General features: G+C 42.8%; 2 protein-coding genes across 8 annotated transcripts in view; one reads left to right on the forward strand and one right to left on the reverse strand.

Annotated features, from left to right (window-relative positions):
* ORC4 (origin recognition complex subunit 4) overlaps nucleotides 1-25,431 on the forward strand; it is a 92,035-nt gene that overhangs the window by 40,739 nt on the left and 25,865 nt on the right. For 3 of the 7 annotated variants that reach the window (XM_075002102.1, XM_075002100.1, XM_075002106.1), the window contains 4 exons: nucleotides 518-626; nucleotides 2,161-2,256; nucleotides 2,335-2,402; nucleotides 11,718-13,616. In XM_075002102.1, the coding sequence (XP_074858203.1) occupies nucleotides 518-626; nucleotides 2,161-2,256; nucleotides 2,335-2,402; nucleotides 11,718-11,906 (462 nt within the window). In that variant the 3' untranslated portion in view covers nucleotides 11,907-13,616. The other 4 variants (XM_075002101.1, XM_075002103.1, XM_075002104.1 and 1 more) reach the window with 3 other exon arrangements.
* ACVR2A (activin A receptor type 2A) overlaps nucleotides 16,275-25,431 on the reverse strand; it is a 110,856-nt gene continuing 101,699 nt past the window's right edge. Inside the window, exons 10-11 of the mRNA XM_075002099.1 lie at nucleotides 23,047-23,177; nucleotides 16,275-20,145 (exon numbers count right to left, since the gene is read on the reverse strand). Coding sequence (XP_074858200.1) covers nucleotides 19,951-20,145; nucleotides 23,047-23,177 — 326 coding nt within the window. The 3' untranslated portion in view covers nucleotides 16,275-19,950. The remainder of the gene's footprint in view (nucleotides 20,146-23,046; nucleotides 23,178-25,431) is intronic.

Here is a 25,431-nt window from a genome sequence, read left to right on the forward strand (position 1 = left end):
CCTGGCATGCAAAAGCAATATTTTGCAATGATTATTGTAGTTTTTTCTTTAGTAGGATAATGCCTTGAAGGTCATGCTACAGACCATTCGCTATGAGTGACACTTCGGCCAATTTTTCATTGAAATGTGTGAGCCAGCCATCCAGTGTTGATTATATCAGTTTCTGAACCATTACTGTTATCTTGTCGTGCTTCATTTGGAATCTAAATATGGTCAGGCAGTACTGGTACCCAGATGTAAGGTTTTTCTTTCTCTGGTCTTGTGCTCAGAAGAATAACTGAGATCTGGGAGTTGTATTAATAAACTATCTTAGCAGTAGCTGCCAAATTACTCGCCACCTTTTTAATATTCTAACTTTCAATGTCAAGGTAATGCACCTGTCAGCTTTATTCATAACTGTTTACAATTGATGACTTCAGGAAGCATATCCACTTTCACATTTGAGTTTTATAAGTTTGGAATGTATCCAATAATCAGTATTTCAATACAAGAAAATTTTCTCTTGCTTTATTTTCAGATGCTTGCTTTAAGTAACGTAATGGTATCTCACCCATTTATGACTGGATCAGATCTTCTTGAAGCAAGCAAAATGTGCAGAATGGACTCAAAAGCAAACATTGTACATGGTAAACTCCAGAATTTTTAACTAATAGTTTTAGTGAACATATACAGACCTATTAAGATGTTAATGTGATGGCCCTTAAGTTCTCTTGCACAGTTCATAAAAGCATTGGCTTCTGTAGAAGTTCCCCACTAAGGACTTGAAGTATGCTGGGACTGATGTGTCGACAACTACACTGCATACAACACAGTCAATGTGTCACATGCAATAATATAACAGCAACGAAGGGTCCTATGGCACCTTATAGACTAACAGAAAAGTTTTGAGCATGAGCTTTTGTGAGCACAGACTCACTTCATCAGATGCTGGTCTTGGAAATCAGATTGAGATTCCCAAGACCAGCATCTGATGAAGTGAGTCTGTGCTCACGGAAGCTCATGCTCAAAACTTTTGTTAGTCTATAAGGTGCCACAGGACCCTTCATTGCTGTTACAGATCCAGACTAACACGGCTACCCCTCCGATACTTGATGCAATAATATAGTAATTCATTGGGTCCAGGTGTTTATGTAATTGAAAGTGATAATGCACTTATTAAAGGAGTGATTAACTTAACTCTTAGACACAATTTAACTTAAGTTGACATTTAGCTTCTCAAGGGCTTTAAAGTTGAAGACCTTCTGGTATCTTAAAGCTTTTCCTAAACTTCCTGGGCTTGTACACCACCAGTCAGGGCCAGCTGACCTGTCTGTGTTTGAGTGTAATGTAAATGTTATGTTTCTATTTAATTGTACAATATTGAATAGCCTGTCATAGTTCAAGGAGGGGAAAAAGGGAAAAGACATTTCTCCTATCATGTTCCTTCAAAATAGTTGTCAAGTAATCAGATAGAAAACAAAATTAAAGCAGCCCAGTCTCTTGCAAGACTTGAAATGGGTGCAAAAGGCGAATCACTTGGATTTCAAATATCTAGTCTATTCACATTTAATAAAAAGCAGGAAGTTTAGTCTGTATTAGCTGACAGGTTAGCAGGTTTTTTAAATTCTCCATGTCTTCATCATCAAACAACAACCATGGGCTCAGCGCCTGTTGGTGTCTGATGCCTCTCACTATTTCCCTCCATCTTCCCCTGTTCAGTGCGAAGTGGCTCAGTTTCTGTGGATTACCTCTGCACCAGTCTACTATATTATCTGCCCATTCTCTGTGGGGTCTGCCTCTCCCATTTAAACCGTCCATTATGCCAAATACCAGGGTCTTGATTTGTTAGTCGTTTATTCTGCAAATATGCCCAAATAGCTGTAACTTGTGTTTGTATAACCTTCTGTAGTAGGTTCTCTTTTGTCTGTATCTTCCTGTATCATTCCTGGTTAGTGACCTTCTGCATCCATCCTGTTCTCAGGCTCTTTTTATAACAACTCCTATTGAACACCAATATTCTTCTCTTCAAACCTTTTATCATCACCCATGTTTCACATCCATACAATTCTTGATGTGCATCTATTAATCTCAAAGTAATGCCATATAGTAAACAATCCTGTATTTTTAATGTGCCTAGAATCATGCATATCGATATTTAAAATTTTCTCTCTCTCACTGTAGGTTTATCTGTGCTGGAAGTCTGCCTTATTATAGCTATGAAACACTTAAATGAGGTTTATGAAGGAGAACCATTTAATTTTCAAATGGTCTATAATGGTGAGATGAAGTATCAACTCTAAAGTCTAGGAGTATCACTTTATTGCTACTCCACTAACACTCCTTTCCTTGGTACAGAATTTCAGAAGTTCATACAACGGAGAGCACATTCCATGTACAACTTTGAGAAACCTGTTGTCATGACGGTAAAGCCTTAGTTTGTAACATGTTTCCTTACATACCTACACACTGATTTGTACTGGAGTTATACAACTATTTGTATGGGTTTAGAAAACTATATTCCCAGTAGGAACACTTTAAAAACATTTCTGTTCCATAGCTAAAGATCTCAGGGATTTTGCTACATGAAGTGATTGGATATAGTAGATGTGTACTGCCATCATGTTAGGACAAAAAAGCAGTCCAGTAGCACTTTAAAGACTAACAAAATAATTTATTTTTAGGTTGTGAGCTTTTGTGGGCTAGACCCACTTCACAGGTCTAGCCCATGAAAGCTCACCACCTAATAAATTATTTTGTTAGTCTTTTAAAGTGCTACTGGACTGCTGTTTTGTTTTGATTAGTATATAGACTAACACAGCTATCTCTCTGTTACTTGCCATCATGTTGTATGGGTTATGTACAGTAAACCCTCAAGTTATACCAGGGTTGCGTTCCTGCAACTCCCACGTAACTCAAATTTATGTGCAAGTCAAGGGAAGATGGAAACTAGGCTGCAGCCAGGTTCCTAGCTCCCCTGGGGTTGCAGGAGCTGGGAGACCCATCAGTCCACCAGGGTTGGTCAGTTTCCTGGCTCCCAGAGCAGCTGGCAGCCAGGAACCAGGAGGCAGCCCTGTTCCTAGCTCCCTGCTGCTTGTGGAATCTGGGAAACTGACCAGCCATGTGCTAGTCAATTTCCCAGGTCTCACAGGTGGTGGGGAACCAGGCCACGGCTTAGTTCCCGACTCCCCGCCACTCAAGAGACCAGAAAACTGCTCGTCAGAAGTGGCAGCCTGACTCTCGCTGCTCCTCCTGACAGGACCAGGAAACCGCTCCTGTCAGGAGTGGCAACTGCAGGGAAACTGCACCTATGGGGGCAGCAGCCTAACAGGAGAGGTTTCCTGCTCCTGTCAGGGGCAGCAGTTGTGTTAACGAGAGAGAGAGAGAGAGAGAGAGAGACGCACACAGAGAGAGAGCGCGCACGCTTGGGTGCACATATGCTGAGGGTTTTACTGTATCATTATCTATGTTAAATCAAGGCTTTTTTTTTTTTTTGGCGGGGGCAATAGTATCTGACTTCTGAAACAAACGTTATTTGCAAGAAGTTCAAGAGCTGAACACAAGCACTAGTTGTAATTTGTCGAAGAATAATTTTGGTTTTATCTGAATTGAGACTAATTTTTTTTCATGATGTGAAAATAATTGAATGTCTCCCTGAATAAAAGGTTCTTTATCAACTGGCACAATGGTCAGGTTCCTGGTAGACTTTTGAAGAACTGCATTTTTTGGCATGTAGAGATGTTTTGCTGTCACCCAATTACAGGAAAGCTGTGTTATCTGTCACTTAAATAACCAGCACATTTTAACTGACATTTGAGGTGGAACCTCCCAGCCCTTGGAAGGGTCAGCCAAGCAAGGCCAGTGGCCCCACTAGACTAACTGGAAAACTTAATTATCCAGCAACCTGTTCCCAGCAATGCCAGATAATTAAGTTTCTGCTGTACTCTGATACAAGGTGTAGAACAGGTAGTATTTAGTTCTGGGTAAATAATAGGGTTAAACTGTAATAGCTCTCTAACCACCACGTTTCAAAGTAACTGAATAACACTAAACAGCCGAACATTATTTTACTGTTGTGAAATAAAGTGTATTGGTCTGTCCGTCTCCCTTCATCCTACTCGCATATTTTGGGCATAAAACCAAATCTATTTGTCACTAACAGAACGGTGTGGCTCAGGCCCCGAAAGTTTTTCAGTGTCTCTTTTCTGGCAGATCCTGGCTTCCCTGCTATCAGAACAAAAGCAAAACAAAATTGCTACTCACTTCAACGCTTGAATGAGTTGTGCTGCCATCATTTTCATCATGACACTTCTTTAGATTTGGAACAAAAAACCACAGTCCAGTAGCACTTTAAAGACTAAAGAGAAGTTACTCACCGTAGTGACGGTGGTTCTTCGAGATGTGTCCCTGTGGGTACTCCACGTTAGGTGTCGGGCTCGCCCCGGTGCCGCAGGTCGGATCTTCCAAGCAGTTTCTGCCAGACCGCGCATGCGCCGGTGCACGCCGCTCCCTTGCGCACTCCTGGCCATGTGCGCGATCTGGTCCCCGCCAATTCCTTGACCAACTGCCTCGGATGCTCCTGCAAAATACTAAACAGAGATCCGAAGCGGGGAGGATGGGCGGTGGTGGTTCTTCGAGATGTGTCCCCGTGGGTGCTCCACCACCGCCCATCCTCCACATTAGGTGACTACCCAGCAGTAACCCAACATAGAAGGTGGGTAATCGGATCATGTGCAGCTTGTCCCCGAGAGGACCGCTGTCGAGAGATGGGTATCCTCTTGGAATACCCTGTGAAGGGCGTAGTGCTTGGTGAAGGTGTCATAGGATGACCAGGTCGCCGCTCTGCAAATGTCTTTTAGCGCAACGCCCTTGAAAAAGGCTGTTGATGCCGCCACCGCCCTAGTGGAGTGAGCCCTGGGCGTGGCCAGTAAAGGAGTCTTTTTGAGTTCATAGCACATTTTTATGCAGGATACGATGTGCTTCGAGATTCTCTGCGAACAGAGACCTTCTCCTTTCGATTTGGGAACGAGAGAGACTAGGAGTCTATCCGTTTTCCGGAAGGACTTGGTCCTGTCTATATAGAAGGCTAGCGCCCTCCTCACGTCCAGGAGGTGTAGGCGCGCCTCTTTGTTAGAGTTATGAGGCTTTGGATAAAACAAGGGTAAAACAATAGGTTCGTTAATATGAAACTCAGAAGAAACTTTAGGAACAAAGGCTGGATGCAGCCGTATGGTTACCGCCTCTTTGGAAAAAACAGTGCAGGGTGGCGTTGCCATAACTGCCGCAAGCTCGCTCACCCTGCGAGCTGATGTGATTGCGAGAAGGAAGGTCGCCTTTATCGTAAGGAGGCGGAGGGAAACCGTGGCTAAAGGCTCGAACGGTGGTCCCATTAGCGCATTAAGCACCAGGTCCAAGTTCCACGAAGGTGGAAGCGGTTTCCGAGTGGGGTATAGGTTTACCAACCCTTTGAGGAACCTGGTAACCATGGGATGGGCAAACACCGTGTGCCCTTCCTCTTCGTGTCTGAACGCCGAAATGGCGGCAAGGTGGACCTTTAACGAGGATAGTGAGAGTCCTCCTCTCTTGAGGTCCAGTAAATACTCTAATATTACGGGTATAGGCACCGAAAGGGGGGCTAGCTGTTTGGTAGAACACCATGCCGTGAAGCGAGTCCATTTCTGCTTGTAGGTCTTCCTGGTGGAAGTCCTCCTGCTACTTTATGGGACTTGTTGCACTTCCTCCGTACATTTGCTCTCTAGGGAGCTGAGCCATGGATTAACCACGCTTGTAGTCGCAGGCCTTGGGGGTGTGGATGCACTATGGACCCCTGGGCTTGCGTGAGCAGATCCGGCGCCACCAGGAGGGGCATTGGTGGATGGTCCGACGTGCGCAGGAGTAGGGGGGACCATTGCTGTCGATCCCACGTTGGGACCATCAGGATCATTCGGGCTCCTTCCCTCCTGGCTTTCTGCAAGACTTTGTGGATCAGCACTGTGGGAGGAAAAGCGTAAAGCAGGGGGCCCCTCCAGGAGATCACGAATGCATCCCCCAGGGACCCCCGTCCCAGTCCTGCTGTGGAGCAGAATCGTGGGCACGTGTTCTGTTGAGTGGCAAACAGGTCTATCTGGGGAAAGCCCCCATGCGTGAAAAATTGGTCATAGCAGATCGGGATGGATCTGCCACTCGTGCGTGAGTGCGAAACGCCTGCTCAGCTGGTCTGTCTTCACATTGTGAGCGCCTGGTAAGTATGAGGCTTTCAAGGTTATATTGTTGGCGATGCACCAGTTCCACAACCGGACTGCTTTCGCACATAAGGCACGGGACTGAGCTCCTCCTTGCCAATTTATATAAAACATGGTGGAGGTATTGTCTGTACTGATCCCGACTACTTTGCCTTGTATATGGTCTCGAAAGTGTCTGCAGGCGTTGAACACTGCTCTGAGCTCCAGTATATTTATGTGCAGTGACTGTTCCGTGGAGGACCACAGCCCTTGCGTCACCTCTTCGCCCATGTGTGCTCCCCACCCTGTGAGGGAGGCATCTGTAGTAAGAAAAACCGATAATTGTGGTTGGTGGAAGGGTACCCCTGTTAGCATGTTCTTGGGGTTTACCCACCATTGCAGGGATTTGCGCACCTCTGTCGTGGGCGACACCACCCTGCGAACGGTGTGTGCTGCCGGTTTGTATACGCTCTCCAGCCAGTGCTGCATGCTGCGCATGTGTAACCTGGCGTTCTGTACTACGAACGTCGCTGCTGCCATGTGGCCCAGCAGCTGTAAGCACATCAGAACCGGCATCGTAGGGCTGAAGGTGATGACTTGCACGAGGGAGCCAATGGCCTGAAAGTGTGTCTCTGGTAGATACTCTCGTTGTAATAGAATTTATGCGTGCCCCTATGAACTCTATGTCCTTTGTGGGGTCTATCTTTGATTTTGCCAGATTGATAACCAGGCCGAGCGAAGAGAACGTGCCTGCTGTGACATGTATCATGCGTAGTACCTCCTCCTTCGAGGCCCCTTTGAGTAGGCAGTCGTCCAGATACGGGAATATAAATACCCCCTGTCTGTGCAGGTAGGCTGACACCACTGCCGAGGTCTTGGTGAAGACTCTGGGGGCCGAGAAGAGGCCGAACGGTAGGACCTTGTATTGAAAATGTTCTTTGCCTACCATGAACCGGAGGAATTGTCGGTGAGCCAGATGGATAGTTCTGTGAAAATATGCATCTTGTAAGTCGAGGGCTGGGAACCAGTCTCCATCGTCCAGTGCCATAAGGATGGAGGCGATTGTGATCATCCGAAAGCGTCGCTTGCGCAGGTACCGGTGGAGGCCTCGAAGATCTAAGATGGGCCTCCAGCCTCCTGTCTTTCTCCGTGAGGAAGTATCTGGAGTAGAACCCTTTCCCTTGCAGTTGCTCCGGCACTCTTTCCATTGCCCCTATGCTTTGGATGACATTGTGCGATGGTAGTGATGACGCAGCCCTGGATCTGTGTGTCAAACTTGTGGCCTTTGGCCCTGCCCCGAGGACACATGGCTCTGTTGGGAACGTTGCCTGGGAGTTCTATATTGTTGATGCTGTTGATGTAGCCCGTGCTCGTAACCCCTGTGGTACTGGGGACACTGTGGCTGATACTGGTACCGCCTTTGCTGAGGGTAGTACTTTTTCTTTCTGTATGGAGGGGTGTAGATCCCCAAGATCCTAAGAGTGGCTCTGGAGTCTTTACTGGAATGAAGGACTGAGTTAGTTGATTCAGCTAACAGCTTCTGCGTGTCGAAGGGGAGATCAACGATATTGACCTGCAGATCCCTCGGTATACCCAATGTTTGGAACCAGGACTCCCTTCGCATTACCACTGCTGTAGCTGTTGAGCATGCTGCTGTGTCCGCAACATCCAGGGCGATCTGAATTCCCGTCCTCGAGGCCGCGTAGCCTTCTTGCACGATAGCCTTGAGCACCGGCTTCTTGTCCTCTGGAAGCGAGTCCATGAGGGAGATTAACCTAGAGTAGTTGTCGAAATTGTGGTTCGCTAGATGCGCTGCATAATTCGCCATTCTCAACAGTAGAGTGGAGGAGGAGTAGACCTTTCTGCCGAACAGCTCTAGCTTCTTGGCATCTTTGTCCGTTCCCCCTGTTTTGAACTGAGACGTTTTTGATCTCTGTTGAGACGATTCTACCACCAGAGAATTTTGGTTGCGGGTGGCTGAATAGGAACTCCATGCCCTTCGCCGGCACGAAGTATTTCTTGTCCGCTCTCTTATGGACAGGTGGAATAGTCGCAGGGGTCTGCCATATCGTGGTGATGGACTCCAAGATTGCTTCGTCAAGCAGTATGGCTATTTTAGAGGAGGCCGGAGGTCTCAGATTTTTAAGGAGCTTATGGTGCTTCTCTTGCACCTCTGCTGTTTGGATGCCTTGCGTGAAGGCCACCCTTTTAAACAGCTCTTGAAACTGTTTGAGATCGTCCAAAGGATGGACGCCCCCTGGGGCCTTAGCCTCGTCTGGGGAGGACAGCGAGGAACCACTAGGGTACGCCTGTCTGGACCCCTCCGGGTCCTGTTGACGGTGGTACAGCCGCTCGCTAGAAACTTGTGAGGGAAAATCCCGGGGTTCCAGAACCAACTCCCCCTGAGATATGAGTCACTGTCCCCGTTCGCGATTGCCCTTGGGGATACGGTACCGTCTGTGGGGATCTGTCCCTGGTAGTATGCCTATGGTGTCTATGCCCCACATGATAGGGGCGACCATGGCAACACGGGCACTGCTCCTGGGATGGTGACCTGGACCACTCCCTTGGTGCATACCCCCTACGTCTGGGGGAGCGAGATCTTCTGGAGACATGGGACGCTGGAGAGACCAATTTGTGACAGTACTCAAATGGCTTGAAGCCCAAGAAGGGCGAAGGTGGTCCAAGCCATGGGGAGGCTGGCTGTAGAAATGGAGATGGGGGCTCCGGATAGGCTAGGGGTGACTCCTGCCTTCTCGTTGGAGTCCGCAGCACGAGCAGAGGGCTCAGAGAAAGCAGCTCTGTAGCCCTGTCTGGAGAGGGACTGCGGTGCCGTGTTTTCTGTGCTGCCTTTCCCCTCACCTGTGTGGGTGGCTCTGTGGGGGTGGATCTCGGCCCTGTAGTCTGCAGCGCGCTCAGCACGCTCCTCAGCAGGCCTGCGCCGCTGGTTCCCCGGGGGTTGGTGCCGCTGTTTGCTGCCCTGCCAGCAGTGAGGGGCGGCTGTTTGATCATTGGAGGCTGAACCTCCGCCACGTGCGTCTCTGTGCCGCTGCCGATCAGCTATAGCTGCGGCTGGGGGCTGTGCACTCCACCTGTCCCGCTCCCTGTTGCTGCTGGCAGGGATCGGGTTGGGGAGACTTTTCTCTGTTTTTGCGCTGATGGGGTTAGGGACGCGGCTTTCCTTTTATGGGCCCCGGAGGGTGCCTCCTGCTGCGGCCGCTCCGGCACGTCTGGCTGGAGGGCCTTGTTGAACAGCAGCATTTTCAGCTGCATTTCCCTGTCCTTCCTTGCTCTGGCTGTTAACTTGGCGCAGAAGGAACATTTCTGAGTGACATGGGATTCCCCCAAGCACCTTATACACTGACTGTGCCCATCAGATGCTGGCATCGCCTCGCGGCATGACTCACACTTCTTGAATCCTGAAGAGGACATGGTGGTGAGTCTTTGAGTTGTTAATAGGGTACTTAGCACCTTCTCTGTGCTTGTTCTCCTCTCGGATAAAGCCTGCCCTGGTAGGAGGGCTAATGGCCCTAGACTCCTGGCCTCCGGTGCTCCGCTTGTTACTAGGTTGGAAGCTGTGAATTCCCTTTTTTTTTTTTTTTTTTTTTTTTTTTTTTTTTTTTTTTTTTTTATAAAAAACACAACCACCGACTAACTTAATCTAAGACTGAAGAAACTTTAAAACAATTAAAAACGTTAAATACGCTAACTCTGGCCGTAGCCTGAGCAAATTCCGTCTGCAGTCAATGGCGGTTAAAGAGGAACTGGTGGGGACCGGATTGCGCACGTGGCCAGGAGCGCGCAAGGGAGCGGCATGCACCGGCGCATGCACGGTCCGGCAGAAACTGCTTGGCAGATCCGAACTGCGGCGCCGGGGTGAGCCTGACACCTAACATGGAGCACCCACGGGGACACTCGAAGAACAACAAAATAATTTATTAGGTGGTGACCTTTCGGGGGACAGACCCACTCCTTCAGACCATAGCCATACCAGAACAATGTGAAGAAGTGGGTCTGTCCCATGAAAGTCTTTAAAGTGCTACTGGACTGCTTTTTTGTTTTGATAGTATGTAGACTAGCATGGCTATCTCTCCTGTTACTTTAGATTTGGATGAGACTCCAGTGTCTTAGCCCTTCAACTTCAGTTTCTGGTCTCACAAAATGTAGCATAGTGGATGAGAACTGGGGGTTCCAAAGCAATCAATACAGGTCAAACTGATTGCACTATCAAGTGTGGCTAAACCTTTTAACAGTGATAAGTAGGTCTGGCTGTGCCTGGAAAAGAGCAAGAAGCCTGTAGAGTCGTCATACCACATCTGTGGACAATATTGTTCAGAGAGGGTGTTTACACTTGAGTAGAGATTTTGCTCTTCCACAAGGTTACAGCACTTGACTGAGCTGTTGGGAGGAACCAAAACCTTGTTACTTGATATTATAAAAAATGCTTTTCCCCCTGTGGAATTAATAAAGAGGATTTTAAGTTTATTTGCTCTGGGGTGTAGGGTTAGTGTCCTTTTACTAAGGGAGCTTGGCTTTATAGTGTTACAAGTAATGCAGATTTCTGAAATAATTCTAAGTTGTGATAAGTGATAACTTTCTGCTACACTTTTGGAGCAGAAATAGTCTTTCCCAAATTGAAAGGCATCTCCACCACCCATGTGGTCTCTCTGATAGGATAAATCAATTTAGCTGTTCCTATTCAAGTCTGAGAAATCAAATCTGGAAATGCAGAATTAAGTTTGCAAACATAGAATCTCCTTCCTTAGACAGAGTTATGCAATAGACACTGTCAAAACAAAAGGATAATTTGTATTGTATTAAATGTAATGACATGATATAATATATGCCTTTAATATCTGACCATCTTTAAATTACATTGAGTTGGCTTAACTCTCAATGAAATATATGTGAGTTTTTGAAGTGTTCACTAAATTTTTATAATTTGAATGCTACTAATGACTTGAGACCACCTTTTTCAATTCTCTACTTCTAGCTGAGCCCTAGAAACTGCCAGCTCACTATTCACTTTTAAACAAGCTGTCTTATTTAAACTGAGCAGTCAAGTAAGTTCATAACTCTACAAGTTAGTTTTGTCAGTGTTTGAAAACATTATCTTCTGTGCTTACTGAGGTAGTACAAAAATTACACTCAAAACTAGAAAACTTTTTCAAACTTGTATGGATCTTCTGAAGCTCTAGAAAGAAAGTCAAGATTAAACAACCCTCGAGCTGTGTGCACAAGATTTGAGAACATGAAGAACTTTTTGTATACCCACATGTATTCTGCTTAGTCACACTGAAAAATTCCAGTTAATATATTAAGCTCAGAAAACTTAAATGTCCTTGTTCTTGCAAAAACTGAGCAACTGAAGTATAAGCAGCTGTATTTCAGTCTATGCAGTTGCTACTACTTCTATGTGTTTATAATATATCGTAATGAGGTATTCAGATTGGTAGCCTTAGTCTGGAAAATGTTTACAAAGTTTTACCCAGGCTTTTTGTTTTTGTTTTTCCACCCTAGGCTTTTGAACACTTGATACAACTGGAATTAATAAAACCAGTAGACGGACCATCTGTGCGTGCCCAGAGAGAATATCAACTAATGAAATTGCTTTTGGACAGTAATCAGATCATGGAGGCTTTGCAGGTATATCCAAACTGTCCAACAGATGTGAAACAATGGGCAACATCCTCACTGAGTTGGTTGTGAACTGTCTGGAACTTATTAATGCATGTGAAATATAGTAAAGTGGTTGTGCTTTGAGCAGTATCCACTGAAATTATGCTCTTGAAGTTATACAGTTTTTTTTTTTTTTTAAATATAGCAGACTTTTTGAAAGTGCTTCCTCGTACTGAAAGTAGACTTGAATGAGATGTTTACAATGTTATGGTAATTAATTCAGGAAGTCTAAATACCAGTATCAGATTTGGAGGATTTCTTCCTAGCCTTCAATTAAAACACTTCTTGGTTAAATGCCATATTCAGATGGATTTACGTTTTTTCAGGAATCTGTTCAGGTTGCTGGCTACTGATGAGGGGAATACTTGGTTAAATGACAGGAAAGATGTCTACCAGTTTTGAATTACATGCTGATCCTAATTTTGAGTCCAAATTCCCCCCCAAATTTAAATCCTTATGATAGTTGAGCTAATCTGTCATATCAACCTAAGAATGATAGTACATCCTATTACTGCACAACTTGGGCTCACGAAGGACAAACGGATAGCATTTACAAGATATAAAATTTCAAAAGGACTTTTTATTTAAGGGGGTCAGAGGCTGGTAAGGACTGTTTCGTTCTACTGAAACAGAAAAATAGGGTGAACTAAACTTTTAAAGAAACTGAGTTTGAAGTTGTTAATGAAAATGGATTTGATGGCTAAACATACTAAGCTTGATGTCTACCTTCCCCAGCAGCATGTGGCTCTGTGCACTTCTAGACAAGTACTTTGCTGCTGCCCTTCCCTCCCCCAACCTGCCTGGATCTAGCCCACAAGGCTCAGGGAGTCAGTGCTGGCACTCCAAGGGTCCAAACCCTGGGTGATCCCAGATCAGACATGTGGCTTAAGGAAGTTAAAAGTATGTTAATCATATTTCCTGATACCAAGAAAGCTGGGGGATGATGAAGTCCAGTTTCAAACTGAAATTTAAGGTGGTTCCATTGCTGCGCCACCTGTGAACGGCCAGCAGTCTTGCAGCACATCACCTGTTTTTAAATTTAACACCCCGTAAAAATAATAGGAATAGTGGTGTCTTTATACAGTTGTCATACAATGCTGTACCAGGAATGTCTGGTTCACAGGTATAGGCCTGTGTCTTCTAGCTAAATTAGTCATGACCGTATGAAGAATGGGATATTCCCTTACCTTTGAAAAGATATGTAGAGTTCATCAGTATCTAGCTAATTTATGAAGTCTGGTATAAATCCTGATCACTTTAGAAACAATACGATGGTGGCAGGAGCTGGCCTAAGTCATTTTGCAAGAGTGAAGGCTCTAGAACATAAAGTTCTAGGTAGTGTCGTAGATCAAGGACCTACAGGCACTCGGAGCCCCCTGTTGAACCACAGCCACCTTCACCTGAGCCTCTGCCCCTTCATCCTATTGCCTCTTCCCTAGATCTTGCTAGTGCTTGGCCTGGGAGGGGTTGGGCCCAAGGGTGTTCCTGGGGCAAAGCCAGCCTTTGGACTGTGTCAGGTGCAGATTCTCCAGAGTTCATAGGAGAAGAGGGCTGCAGGGTGATTGCATGTCCTTGTACAGACTATCAGAGCCTTTATTTGTTTGACCAATAAAATTTGCAGAATCTTAACTGTGCTGAACTTACTTTTTGGCGGAGAATTCCCTCAGAAGCTGCATGCAGGGCCCTGGCTAAGAGATTCACCTAGTGCCCCATTCATTAAGTTGGTAGTCAGCTACCCCTCCCTCCTTTTCAGGTGATTGGTTGCCATGTCTAAACCAGTCTCCCCATCTGGACAGCTGGCTTTCTGGTGTCAAGCTTGGCTAGAAGTTGGTTCTACTGTGTTTCCCTAAGGGGGGAGGGCTGCACTTCAGAGTCCAACTCTGACTCAAGGTAGGTGAACCTTTTTTCAGGGCAGAGAGCGCTAAGTTGAGGCTAGTAGGCATGCAAGCAACTTCTGGCTGTAGGAAGATAGCCTGGTTGAGACAGCAGCTTCTTGTCTGGGCACAGAGGGCTGGGGCTTAAGCGGACACAGCTGGGCAGCTAAGAAGCCTGTATGTTGATAGACAGTAAAACCCTGAAGTCCCTCTACCTTGAAACTGATTCTGAACCTCCCAAACTAATGCAGTAGTTTACGCATCCATGATGGATTATAGTTTAACTCTTTAGGAACAAGAGGCAGTGAAGCAAGGAACATAAATTCCTTTTAAATGCTTCAAACATAGTCACATTGTTGCACACCATACAGGCGGTCACCTTCCATCATAGATTTGTAGTATTGTTCCTACTACATGGTACTTCGTGCAACAAGCATATTCTCTTGAATGTTATTTTAAGTCTGTTTCTTGGGTTTGACTGTTCTGTATATATTTTTTTTATTTGCCCTGTAGGTGCCATACACAAGTGTCTAGTCTTTGTTTTTATGGGTGGTACATAGCCACACATGGTTTTGTACACAAATGTATTCAGCACAGGGATAGATATAAAAGAGAAAACACTGGTCAGGAGCATATACATGTTGAACCTCTCTAAGCTGGAACTGTCTTGTCCAGCAGCATCTGTAATCAGATATAGTTTTAGTTAGCTAGATGACTTGGTGTGGCCAAGTTTGACAGTCCCATAAAGCTTGTTTATAGCCAGCTGTCCTGGCTCTCCCTGCCCACTACTGTTTAGCTGTAATTTACCCTTAAATGTCTAAGAGCCCCATAAGCAATGGAAATATTGGTAATGCAGCTAGACAATATTGACCTACAGTCCAACAAATTCTATTTTTTGGCACCAGTCAGGTCCTGGGGGTGCCAGAGTAGAGAGGGTGAACCTGTACTAGGGGGTACTAGTCTTTTTTTTTTTTTTTTAAACTACCTTTTTTAAATAAGAGAACTGAATGAGGTGTTGGTCATACAATACCCTGAAGCCTGCAAACTGTAGGCTGTATTTTCTTCCAATGAAAACCAGCTGTATACAAGAGCAGTGCTGTTAACTTTTCAAGTGATGCTATAATGGAAGGGTGCGGACCTTGCTAAAATCCCATGAAGTCCCATCTAACCACTTTCAGCTAGAAATTAAGTGCAAGAAAGAATGATTGAGCATTGAAGCATGAAAGCAGCCTGAACTTTAGAATGGAAGGGTCTTAGTCTTTCACCTCTTTGAGCTCATTGATTAGGGGTATCAGTAGTTCTCCCTAGTCTATCTGTAATGATACTGGCATCCATCTCAGAAAAACCCAAGCATGGAAAAACAAACATGCAGTACTAGATTGAAGATCATGTGCAAAATGAGAGATTTGGGGCTTGATTTATATACATGAATATTTGGTGTTTTCAGACAAAAGCTGAATTATGTTTAGATCTAACATGCCTACAACTATGGAAGGTTAATGACTCATTCTAACTCAAGTTATTAAACAGCAACTACCCTTTAAACTTAGCATTAGGAGGCAGGAGACTTGAAGATGGTTTATGGGGTTCATAGAGGGCAGCAAGGCTCCAGGAACTACCAGAATGATGATTTAACTTCAAATTTTCAGTTTCAACAATAGTTAAAGTAAGTATTTATTCCCTTTTAGAGATTTAATGTCTGTGCAGTCTGAACCCCTTTCCAAGGAATACTTAGGGAAGCTTCAGCTGACAGAACTTGCAGAAGATAAGGTGCAACACTTTCACTGGGTCAGTCCCTGCCAACCCTGTTGCTGTAGTAGTGCCCATCACTCCTACAGATCATCAGCTGTTGCAATTTTCTGACAAGCAGGGGTGGTAATAATCTGAAAGGCAGAACACATGCCAGAAAAGGGAAAGGGGGATAAGTAATAGCCCAGTGGTACATAAACACCAGTAAACTTTTTTCCATGGTAGAAGCTGAGGGGATGCAACACCTGAAGTTGCCCACCTCCAAACAAATCTACAGGGTTCAAGCAACCAGTTATGTGGTGGTGTTTTGTTGCTTGTTACTGGGGGAGGGGAGAGGGTAATAAAACCCAAAATTATGAACATCTATAAGAAAAGCAGCTGTAGTAAAATGCCTTCCCTACTTTCTTCTGACCTTTTACTTGGTTTCAGTTCTGAAACTCTATTCCTGCTCACAGGGAAAAAATGCCTAGTGGTCATTTGTAGCAATTTGGTTAACAAATATCCTGACAAAATTCACTTCAGTTCTCTACCTCCTTCCTGTTAGGAAAGGATAGCAAGTAATGTATGGGAATGATTACTTTCTGTATCAAGAATGCAACATAATCTCTACTCAGCTTCTCTATTGTAGTGATGTAAAATGTTGCTCCTCCCCCCCAAGGGCGGCGTTTAAGCTTTTTGTGCTGCAATGTCTCTGAAGATGAAGTGTCACAGCACAATTTTTTTTAAACCTCTAGAGAAGATATGAAAAGTTGACAAAAGGCATATGCAAATACAGTAGTCACTTAATTTTTATTTAAGTTTTGGGGTAGGAGCAGAAAGAGCATACATTTTTATTTGTACAATATTTAACAATCACTTATCCTGGGCCTGGGGTTTTGTTTTTTGATACTTGCAGAAAAATAGCAAGTATAATCTGACAGTAGTACAACAACCTGGGCCCAAAACTGACAAATACAGAGTAAAGCTAAAAATAATTGCTTACCAATATCTTGAGAGGTAACGAATAATATGGACTGAGACTGTATTTAAAAAAAAGTACTGCTGGTTGAAATATTGAGGTAAATGATGTTCCACCAAAGATGCTACTTGTATCATTTTGCCCATAAACCTGCACCTAGCTTTCTGCACTTTGTACCAAATGTTCCTAATAAAAATAAATGCATTAAAAAGACTCAGAAGAGAAACTGGGAAAAGATCAAACTGGTAAACTCACTTGTGAAACTACAATCATGAGTTCTGTTGAAACCTACCATGAACAAGAAATATTCACTCTGGTGTGTTTACATTTTAGCTAGCATGCCAAGACTCTTTAAAAAGCTCCTCCTACATTAATTTTGTGTTTTCAAATAGAACGTATGAAGGGGTGAATTTCAGTCCTGATATATAGTTTCAGACCACCACCATGAATGACAATACTAGCCCAGGAACTCCAACATTTGAGACAGTCTCTTCTGAAATGCTCAGGTACATGTAGTAGTAGGTGTAGAAAGAAGAGTCATGCATCAGTTGGTATAAAAAGTTTCCTAGTATCTAACACAAACTAAAAAATGCAAGGCTAGGACTTCAAGTAAAGCCAAAAACTGGCTAATCCATTAGTCCTGTGGCAGTTACACAGCAATTATTTAAATAGGCAGAGCCAACAAGTTGGAAGTGAGCGCCAAGGGACTTCACTGTTCTTCACAAGCCAAAATACACAGTGAACCACTGGAATAGACCATACATGTACATATACACCACCACACATGCTGTAAGTACAAAGAGGAACAACGGTCACTACTTACGCTAGTAAATAATGCCAGAATATCTTCACTAGCTTAGTTCTTATTCTTATCCTCATTCATGAGTCTGGCTCAAGCATTTTAACTTGCACATCATCTATATTTACTGTACTACAAGTGGAACACACATAGGTTAAAATGCCCTGCAAAACAGAAGTCTTAAGTACAGCTCACCAAAGTTTAATTATTTCACCAGTTATAAAAACACTTTTACGATAAACATCCTTTTCAGTGTGATACTGTACTATGCTGCTAAAAATCAGAAAATACAGTTAGTACAATAGTCACACACTGTGGGGGATTTCAATGAAAAATATCCCATTCAAGTTAGGGTTTTGTGATTCCCCTACATCACTTGCAAACACAATGTGCACTAGCAACACCAAAGAAGCCCCCAGACATGGCCAGGCCATCAGGGCCCGTACCAGCAGAAGTTCAAGGATCGTGCATGGCAGATGCAAGGCTCATTCTGACTTGTGACCTTAGCTATGTACAACTTCACCTTTGATCTTGATGACAGATCTTGTATCAATCCATGCCGTCCTTCTACTTTTGCTAGTGTTGGAGTTTCAACTTCGAAGAGCAAAAAATGGTTCAGTAAAATATGACTTTGTTCTTCTCTCTTTAGCCATGATCACTTGATATATGTTTAAGATACATATCCTTGCACTGAACATGGAAGCAAAATAAAAATCCAGATCAATAAAATGGGTGCATGAGTAGTTTGTTTTATAAACAAAATGAGCAAGTTGCACCTACCAGTACCAAGAACCCATTAAAGCAGGGATTCTTATGGCTGTCATGAAACCCTAGGAATAAGTGACAAACAAACAGCAAGCAGAACAGTATTAAGTGTATGCTAGCGTAACATTACTATTACCCTTCTTCCTCCTCCCTGCTTAGAATATGGTGACCTAGGTCTTGTTTATAAGCAAATTTATTGTTCCCAGAGATTAAGTGCATATTATATGTAAAACTGAGTGTATTCTATAGTTTTTACAAATAACTGTTTAAAGATAACATTCACAGTGAGCTCCTGATTGTGACATTAAAAACTTCCTAAAAAATCTAATGCAGGGTTTTAAAAAATGACCTGACAAAAATACACAGTATAATACTGGCTATTGTTTTTTTACTTGAGTATTTTAGAAAGTTTTTGTTTAAGTTTTTTAGTTTGACCTGTATAAATGTAAAGGATCAATTAACTACTGTAATATTGTTTTTGAAAAGCACTTTGGCACCTATGGTCAAATCAGATTTTTTACATTACATAGTGTATAAGGCATGATCTCCTAAACCCTAAATATAATGTTGGAGTCAGCTGTGAAAACAATTTTATTCGTTTTTGCTAGAGTATGCTACCTATGTTGCTATTTGTTACCTCTAAATAGTCATTGCACATTTGAAATTATAGCCTAACAACTAAAGTTATCCCTGAATATTTAAGCCATTATGTCAGAAGTCTGTGGCTATCATTTTTAACGTGATTATGGTGAACTCCTGTATCACAGACATCAATCACTCAGACAAGATGGCACCAAGCTTAAAGTATAGAGAAGTTGCGAATCTCAAAGCAGAGAGAGTGAGGAGTCGAGGGTAATAAAGCTTCCTGAGGTGATCCTGAAACAGTGACAGAACACTGCATACTGTTTAGTGAAACAAAAAACACACTACAAAGAACTTTTTATATACATAAATAGGGGAAAAGCCTGCTTTAGAAAGAATAAGAATTAAGAGCTTTCCAGTGTCATAGCTCACATAAAATTAAGTCATGCTTAAATCTTCAAATATTCCTCAGACACAGCAAACCTAAGTAATATTTAGTAAAAATAAAATGTATGCAATATTTTGGGAACTGGAGGCAAGATGAAGAGCTTTAAACTAAAAACAGGAAGAAAGTTTTGTTGCAAACCCAGCACTTTTTATACACACACTAGCACAAGAAAGGGATAAAACACTGCTTTAGGAATGGCCATTTACTGTTGGCATGAAGCTTAGCTTACCCTTTTTTAAATAACAGTGAATTTGTAATACAACATTTACAAAACATGGATCAATTTATTATTCAAATCATTAGTGTTGTCAATCTCATAATTTAGCAGACGTGGAACTGAGGTATACCTTGTTGAGGGAGGTTAAAGTAATGCTTGGAAGCCTCTTTGCTATATCCCACTTGATTACTTTGTTTATGTACATATAACAGCAGCACACTAAACATTCACAAGCTGTGTCATATTGGCATTACAATAGTCATTTATATAAACACAACAGCAAATGCGATAAAAACAAGTTACCCTTTTTAAAATCTGAAATGAAATGTTTGATTTAAAAAAAAAATACCAGTAGTTCATTTAAGGAATTAGTCTCTTCTGACAGATATTAAGAAATCTGATGTCAGTTTTAAAACACTTGATTAACCCAGATAGGTCCATATTCTTCATTTAAAGTTCCTTAACATCATTTTGTCACTTCTCAGGTCAACGTCCTTCAGGTTGGGAATGGAGTAAAGTCTCATGTATTCATGTTTGGAAAAAAAAGTCTCCTTATTGACATTCCCAAAAGACTTACCATTCCTCATTTCACACAGAAAGTAACAACTGGTAAGCAGTCTCATTAGCTTTAGCAGCTCCAGCGCAGAGTCCTGTTGGTCAGAATGCATAACCAGTGCAACGATCATAGACTGGATTCTTTGGGAGGAAAGTCAACATTTGTCACCATGGTGACCACTGTCACAATGTCCTCTGTTGTTATAATGTTAGTCAGTCTTTGCATCTGAATAATTCGTTCTTCTACACAACCAGCTGATAACCTGGCTTCTGCATCATGATCCCAACATTCCTCTATTGTTTCACAGAGCATTGCCATTCCCTAAAACAAAAATCAACATACAAAATGAGACTACTGAAGGGTGCCTTGTAACCTTCCACTACATGAACTTTTTGCAGTTGGTTATAATTTTACCAAACTTAATCCACTCACTGAAATGTTCCATGCCAGCTGTCTGCCTCAGATTGGAGGATGGAAGATGGAAGGAGGAAGAAGAGCTTTAGTTAAATCAGTTCAACGGATTCACAAGAAAATTAGGCAAAAGATGTTGATTGCCTGTACTGAATAAATTCTTCAACCTGTTTTGTTGAGAGCCTCTAGCACGTTTGGTGGGCAATTTATAGCTTACTGAGGTTCTATAGCAGGGGTCAGCAACCCCTGGCACAGGTGCCAAGAGTGACACATGAGCTGATTTTCATCACAGGAGGCAGGAGCTCAGCCCCACCCTACCTCCCTCACACAGCCACAAGCTTGCTCAGAGTCATGGTGCCTGTGGATTAACAAAAAGACCAGCTAATGCTACCAACCACCACTCAAAATAGTAACAGTCTGTATCTTAATTTATTACTGAAGCTGTTGTAAGTAGGACTATAGATCAATTACTGTATCCCAAGAGGTCATCTTGGTTACGACAACCTTGCAGCCCACTGACACAAAGGAGATCTACTCATATAGCCCACTCACTAGCCTAGGTTGCCCATCACTATTCTAGCACCTCCTTGTTTTGATGCAGGGACTTAAATTTGATAAGGAGGGGTCACATGCATTCACTAGAAGTTTGGTGAATTTAACTGCCATCTTCGAACAAGATTCTGTCTTTGCTGAGCATATGTCATCCCTCAGCACTCCTATATAGCCAACAGGCAGTACATGAACCATCTTTGGAAAGTGACTAAGCAGGACTTTTCCCCTAATCCCTGCAGTCCGGGAGCTGGTGTAACAACAAAACAGTGCAAAAAGACTTCTCCCATGCGCTCAATGTTCCTTCTGCTGGTGCACAAGTGCCACAGAGAAGTAACCAACCTGAATGAAATGCAGAGGGGTGAGAACAGTAGGACATAGACTGGGAGAGCCCAAGTGTAGACAGATGAATGGGTGGACAAACCCTGTAATCAAACTCTTCTCTAGAATCAGAAATGGACTCCAGGATACCTGAGTCTCAGCATTTCCAAGCTGTCTAGCAAATAGCTGTCAAGTTCACTGACAAAAGCGTTAGTCTCATTCTGCAATAGCAGCTGCAACAACCAAGTCCAGTTGCCAGCTACTCCAAGTGGTAGGAGGTGTATGCTTTGTGTCTAAATGTCCCAAGCCTGGGTGATGAACTATGCAGGGGTCAGTATGATTCTACTTGATCACATTTTTCCCCAGCAGTTATATGAGAAAAGCTATATAAAAGAATGTAATAGGTGGCTAGGTCAAGAACTCAAACTGGGAAATGCCAGAACAGAGGTTTACCCATGACTTCTTCACATCAGACCATTTAAACCCTCCTCTGAGTACAGCATTATTGATTATACATATAGCAACTTTGCTATCTTAGAAATATGCAATCTAAGAACTACTGGTTCTGTTCAAAATTTGAATGAAATTTTCCAAGGAAAATAAGGGTAGAAGCCAGGGTATTTGCTGTCAGGCAACAGATCCAAGATTGCTTTCCAGTTTCTTATGGAATTAACACCCCACCTTCTTATTAGAGAGCCAGTGTACTCTCAGAGGTACTGATTTTAGAGTAGACCAAAAACAAACACCCCCAGAATTCTGACTATAGTGAAATATAGCAGTTGCTAAGGACTAAAATTAGAGTCATTTTTACCTACAAGGAAGTTTAAAGCTTTTATGAACTGGAATTTGGGGTACAAGCACTGCATTCAAAAACGAAGTATTAGAAAGCACATTAGTATGCAGTTTACTTCATTTTCAATGGAGCTAATTTGCATATAGAAATATTGTATCAATAAAAGTGACCATACATAGATAAGAATTAAATGAAATATTTCATTCAAGTTTTACAATGAGCACAATGATACTTTCACAATGTGGTAGTATTACTACTTACAGCAGGGAGGGGGAACTAACAGTCACATCCTTCCTGCAGGCTCTGCACAGCAGGGGGAAGGAAGTGGCTCTGTGCACAGCCATTTCCCCTTCCCGCAGCTGAGGGAACAGTAGCACAGGAAAGCTTTGTCCCTGCTCACTTGCAGGCTCCACCCCTGCCTTCACTCCCACTGGCCACAAATCATGGCCAATGGGAGGCAGCACCTGAAAGTGCACAGTGGCATGGAGTTCTCCCCACCCTCTGCCCCCTGGAAGCTGCATGAGATAAGTGCCCCAATCCTCTGGCCCTTCTTGCACCTCTCTCCTGCCTAGACCTCCTATCCCCAGCCTGCTTCTGCACCCAACTTCTCACCCAACCCACCAATCTTCACTCCACCTCCTGTCCAGACCTGCTACTGCACTCCTATACCCTACCTCCTGCCCACCCTACCTCTGGCCCAGACTCTGCATCCCCACTTCGGTACTGATATTATCTCTTGTTTAGAGCCTGCACCTCTCCCTAGTCTTGAAGCATCTCTCCTACACAGACCCTGCACCCGCTTCACACAGACACCACTATTCCCCATCATGCTCCCCAGCAGCCCCTCCTGTACACTGAAGCCCTCATTTTTAATGTTCCTCCTCCCTCCCCAAGCCCAAGGGGGCCCACAAAATCTATTAGTCACAGATCACCAGAAGAGTTAATCCTGCCTTGGAAGAAGTCCTGAGCCTTGGCTGGAGCTCAAGGGGAGTGAGGTGAGTATCCCTGTTTTCCCTGCTTCCAGCTGGGGGCCAGGCTAATGAGGTTTTTATTTGTTTATTTGGTTCTCACTTTTGTGTGGTCCCCAACTGGTTTTTCTGTGCATCAGTGGATCCCAATCCAAACAAGTTTTCCGACCCCAAACTTACGGCATGTTTCTGCCAGCACTCTCTTAAAACAGGCCTCTTCTTTTTGTGCACTACAACTTCCTGCATGTCTTCAAGGGATGGATGCTGGCCAATTTCTTCTTCAAATGGCAACATGTACTCATCCACTGGTCCTGTATTTAAGAATAAAATAAATTTTGCTTTTCTGAAAACTAGCACACCACAAATTTAATAACCATGCCAAAATTTTACACACAGTCATTAACTCATATAATGCCAACGTGGCAACCCTATTTGCTGCCATGTGAGAAGCCTAAGAAGCAATGGATGCTGGACAAGAGGGTGACTGTTCTTTAAAAAAAAAAATCTGTACCATTCAACTCATGAAATTACATTAGTATTAATCAAGCTGAATGCAAATGGCAACTCGACTATAAAAAAATAACCAGGGGGCTGGGGGGAAAACAGTGACTCAGAATAAAGCAAGCTGCAAAGAAAGTTGTTATATCTCTGTATGACCAACATCAAATTCAGAGTCTATATCATGAGCTTTTCACAGGTATAGTATACCAGCAAACTGCTTGTAGTACAAACACAGCTTATAGCGCTTATTCTGGTCTATCCTCTCCATACTCAGAATCAAACAAGGACATTCTTATCAGTGTAACTATGTCTACCCTAAGGACTTTAGACAGAATTACAATGTTGGTCAGCGTTCATATTTTTTCACACATCTAACACAGGAAGGTCAGTGGAAGTTTGCTGTTGGTAATCTCCTACAATTGGGGTTGACCAACACTTCCCATTTTAAGACTCTGTTTCCATTTACCTACAAGCTAGGAAGAAAATCCTTTTCTGGCCCTATGACAAATTTTCAAGATGTCAAAAAAATTTTCTTGTTCCAAATAGTGACAAAATCAGTGTTAAAACATTTACAGAAGAGAAAAAAGAACTCTACCATGCGGGTTTGAGTCCATAAAAACATCCTGGTTTAATTTTGTAATCTTTCATTCTTAATATATTTAAAAAAAAAGATTAGATTAAATTTTGAAATAGTTATATTGTACACACAACCTAGAATTAAATATCAAAACAAAATATTACAAATTTTGAAACTTATTTTTCAAAATTTTTTTCTCCTCTGAAAAAAATTTTGGTTTGGAGAAATCTGCATTCTTGGACAAAGCATTTTGTCAGAAAACCCTCTGAAAACTCTACTTACAACTTTGCCAAATTTAAATAATTCAGGCTGCAATTGTCCATCAAGTCTCTCTCTCTCTCTCTACCAAATTTTTTGAGGAATGTCAGCAAAATGGGTCGCCATTTCTTGGAAGATTATTAGAGAAAAACATGTTTCTCTCTTCTAGAGCAGGGGCTTGATATTTGACATGTGGCCAGGTAGCAGATTGCACTGGTGTCAGAAATACACTTATATTTATCCAAATAATCAGCCTTTGGGAAAAAACACAGATTATACATGCTCACTTGAGACAGAATTTAGTTAATAAATTCTCTGAACACTGCTCAGCCTTGGGGTGTATGACATGTTCTTTGTATGCAGTGAGCTCACGTCTGATGGCACTCTAGAAAAATTACTAATTGGGCACTACCACAAACATACATATGCTGGGTGCTTGCCAGACAGACAAGAAAATTGTATCTAGCTCCAAGTTCTTACAATATGTGAAAGCTAGGCAAAGATTAGTTAGAGAGAGAGCAGTCAGAATTCTAATTTAAAGTAAGGAAGCACCAATTATGACTCCATAATTAATGGTGAAAAATTTCAAATAAGACCAAGAATTCTGCATTACATATGAAAATTACACTATAATGATCTCCAAGGTTGTAATCACTTGAGTAAACAATTTGTGACAATTCACAAGTAAATTGGTTTATTAAATTAATTTTAAAACTTGGTTAAGAAATTTGGCACCCCATATCAGATCTTTACTTTGTTCTCCCTAATATATTGATTAAACAATACTAACTCTTTAAACTTCCAATACAATTAACGCTTGCTGCAATTTTCTAGAGGTTACGTTAAAAAAAAAAAAAAAAAAAGGACTTTTTTGGTGCTCCTCTTCTCAGCTAGAAGTTCTTGCTCCAGGTTAAGTTGAAGGATAATTTTCAAAGAGTTACACAAAGAAATGCCCACTTGAAAAAGTTTCTTGTTAATGTCATTTGGTCAGATGTTGTAAGCCGCCTTAACAATAAGATGGCCACTGCCTCCATTCAGCTGCTCCGCAGTGTACGCTGGGACTTCTGACAGCATGTAGAGATATCATCTTCCCTGCAAGGAGCTTTACTTCACTCTTATGAGCAAAACAAAGGCAGTGGCCACTCAGAGAGCAATTCTTAAGTTTCTCTGAAGAAAATTTCATATACCAATTGACGGACAAACTTTCAATTGTTGGAAAACACCACAAG

The sequence above is a fragment of the Carettochelys insculpta genome, chromosome 8, assembly GCF_033958435.1.
Source record: "Carettochelys insculpta isolate YL-2023 chromosome 8, ASM3395843v1, whole genome shotgun sequence".
Lineage (NCBI taxonomy): Eukaryota > Metazoa > Chordata > Testudines > Carettochelyidae > Carettochelys > Carettochelys insculpta.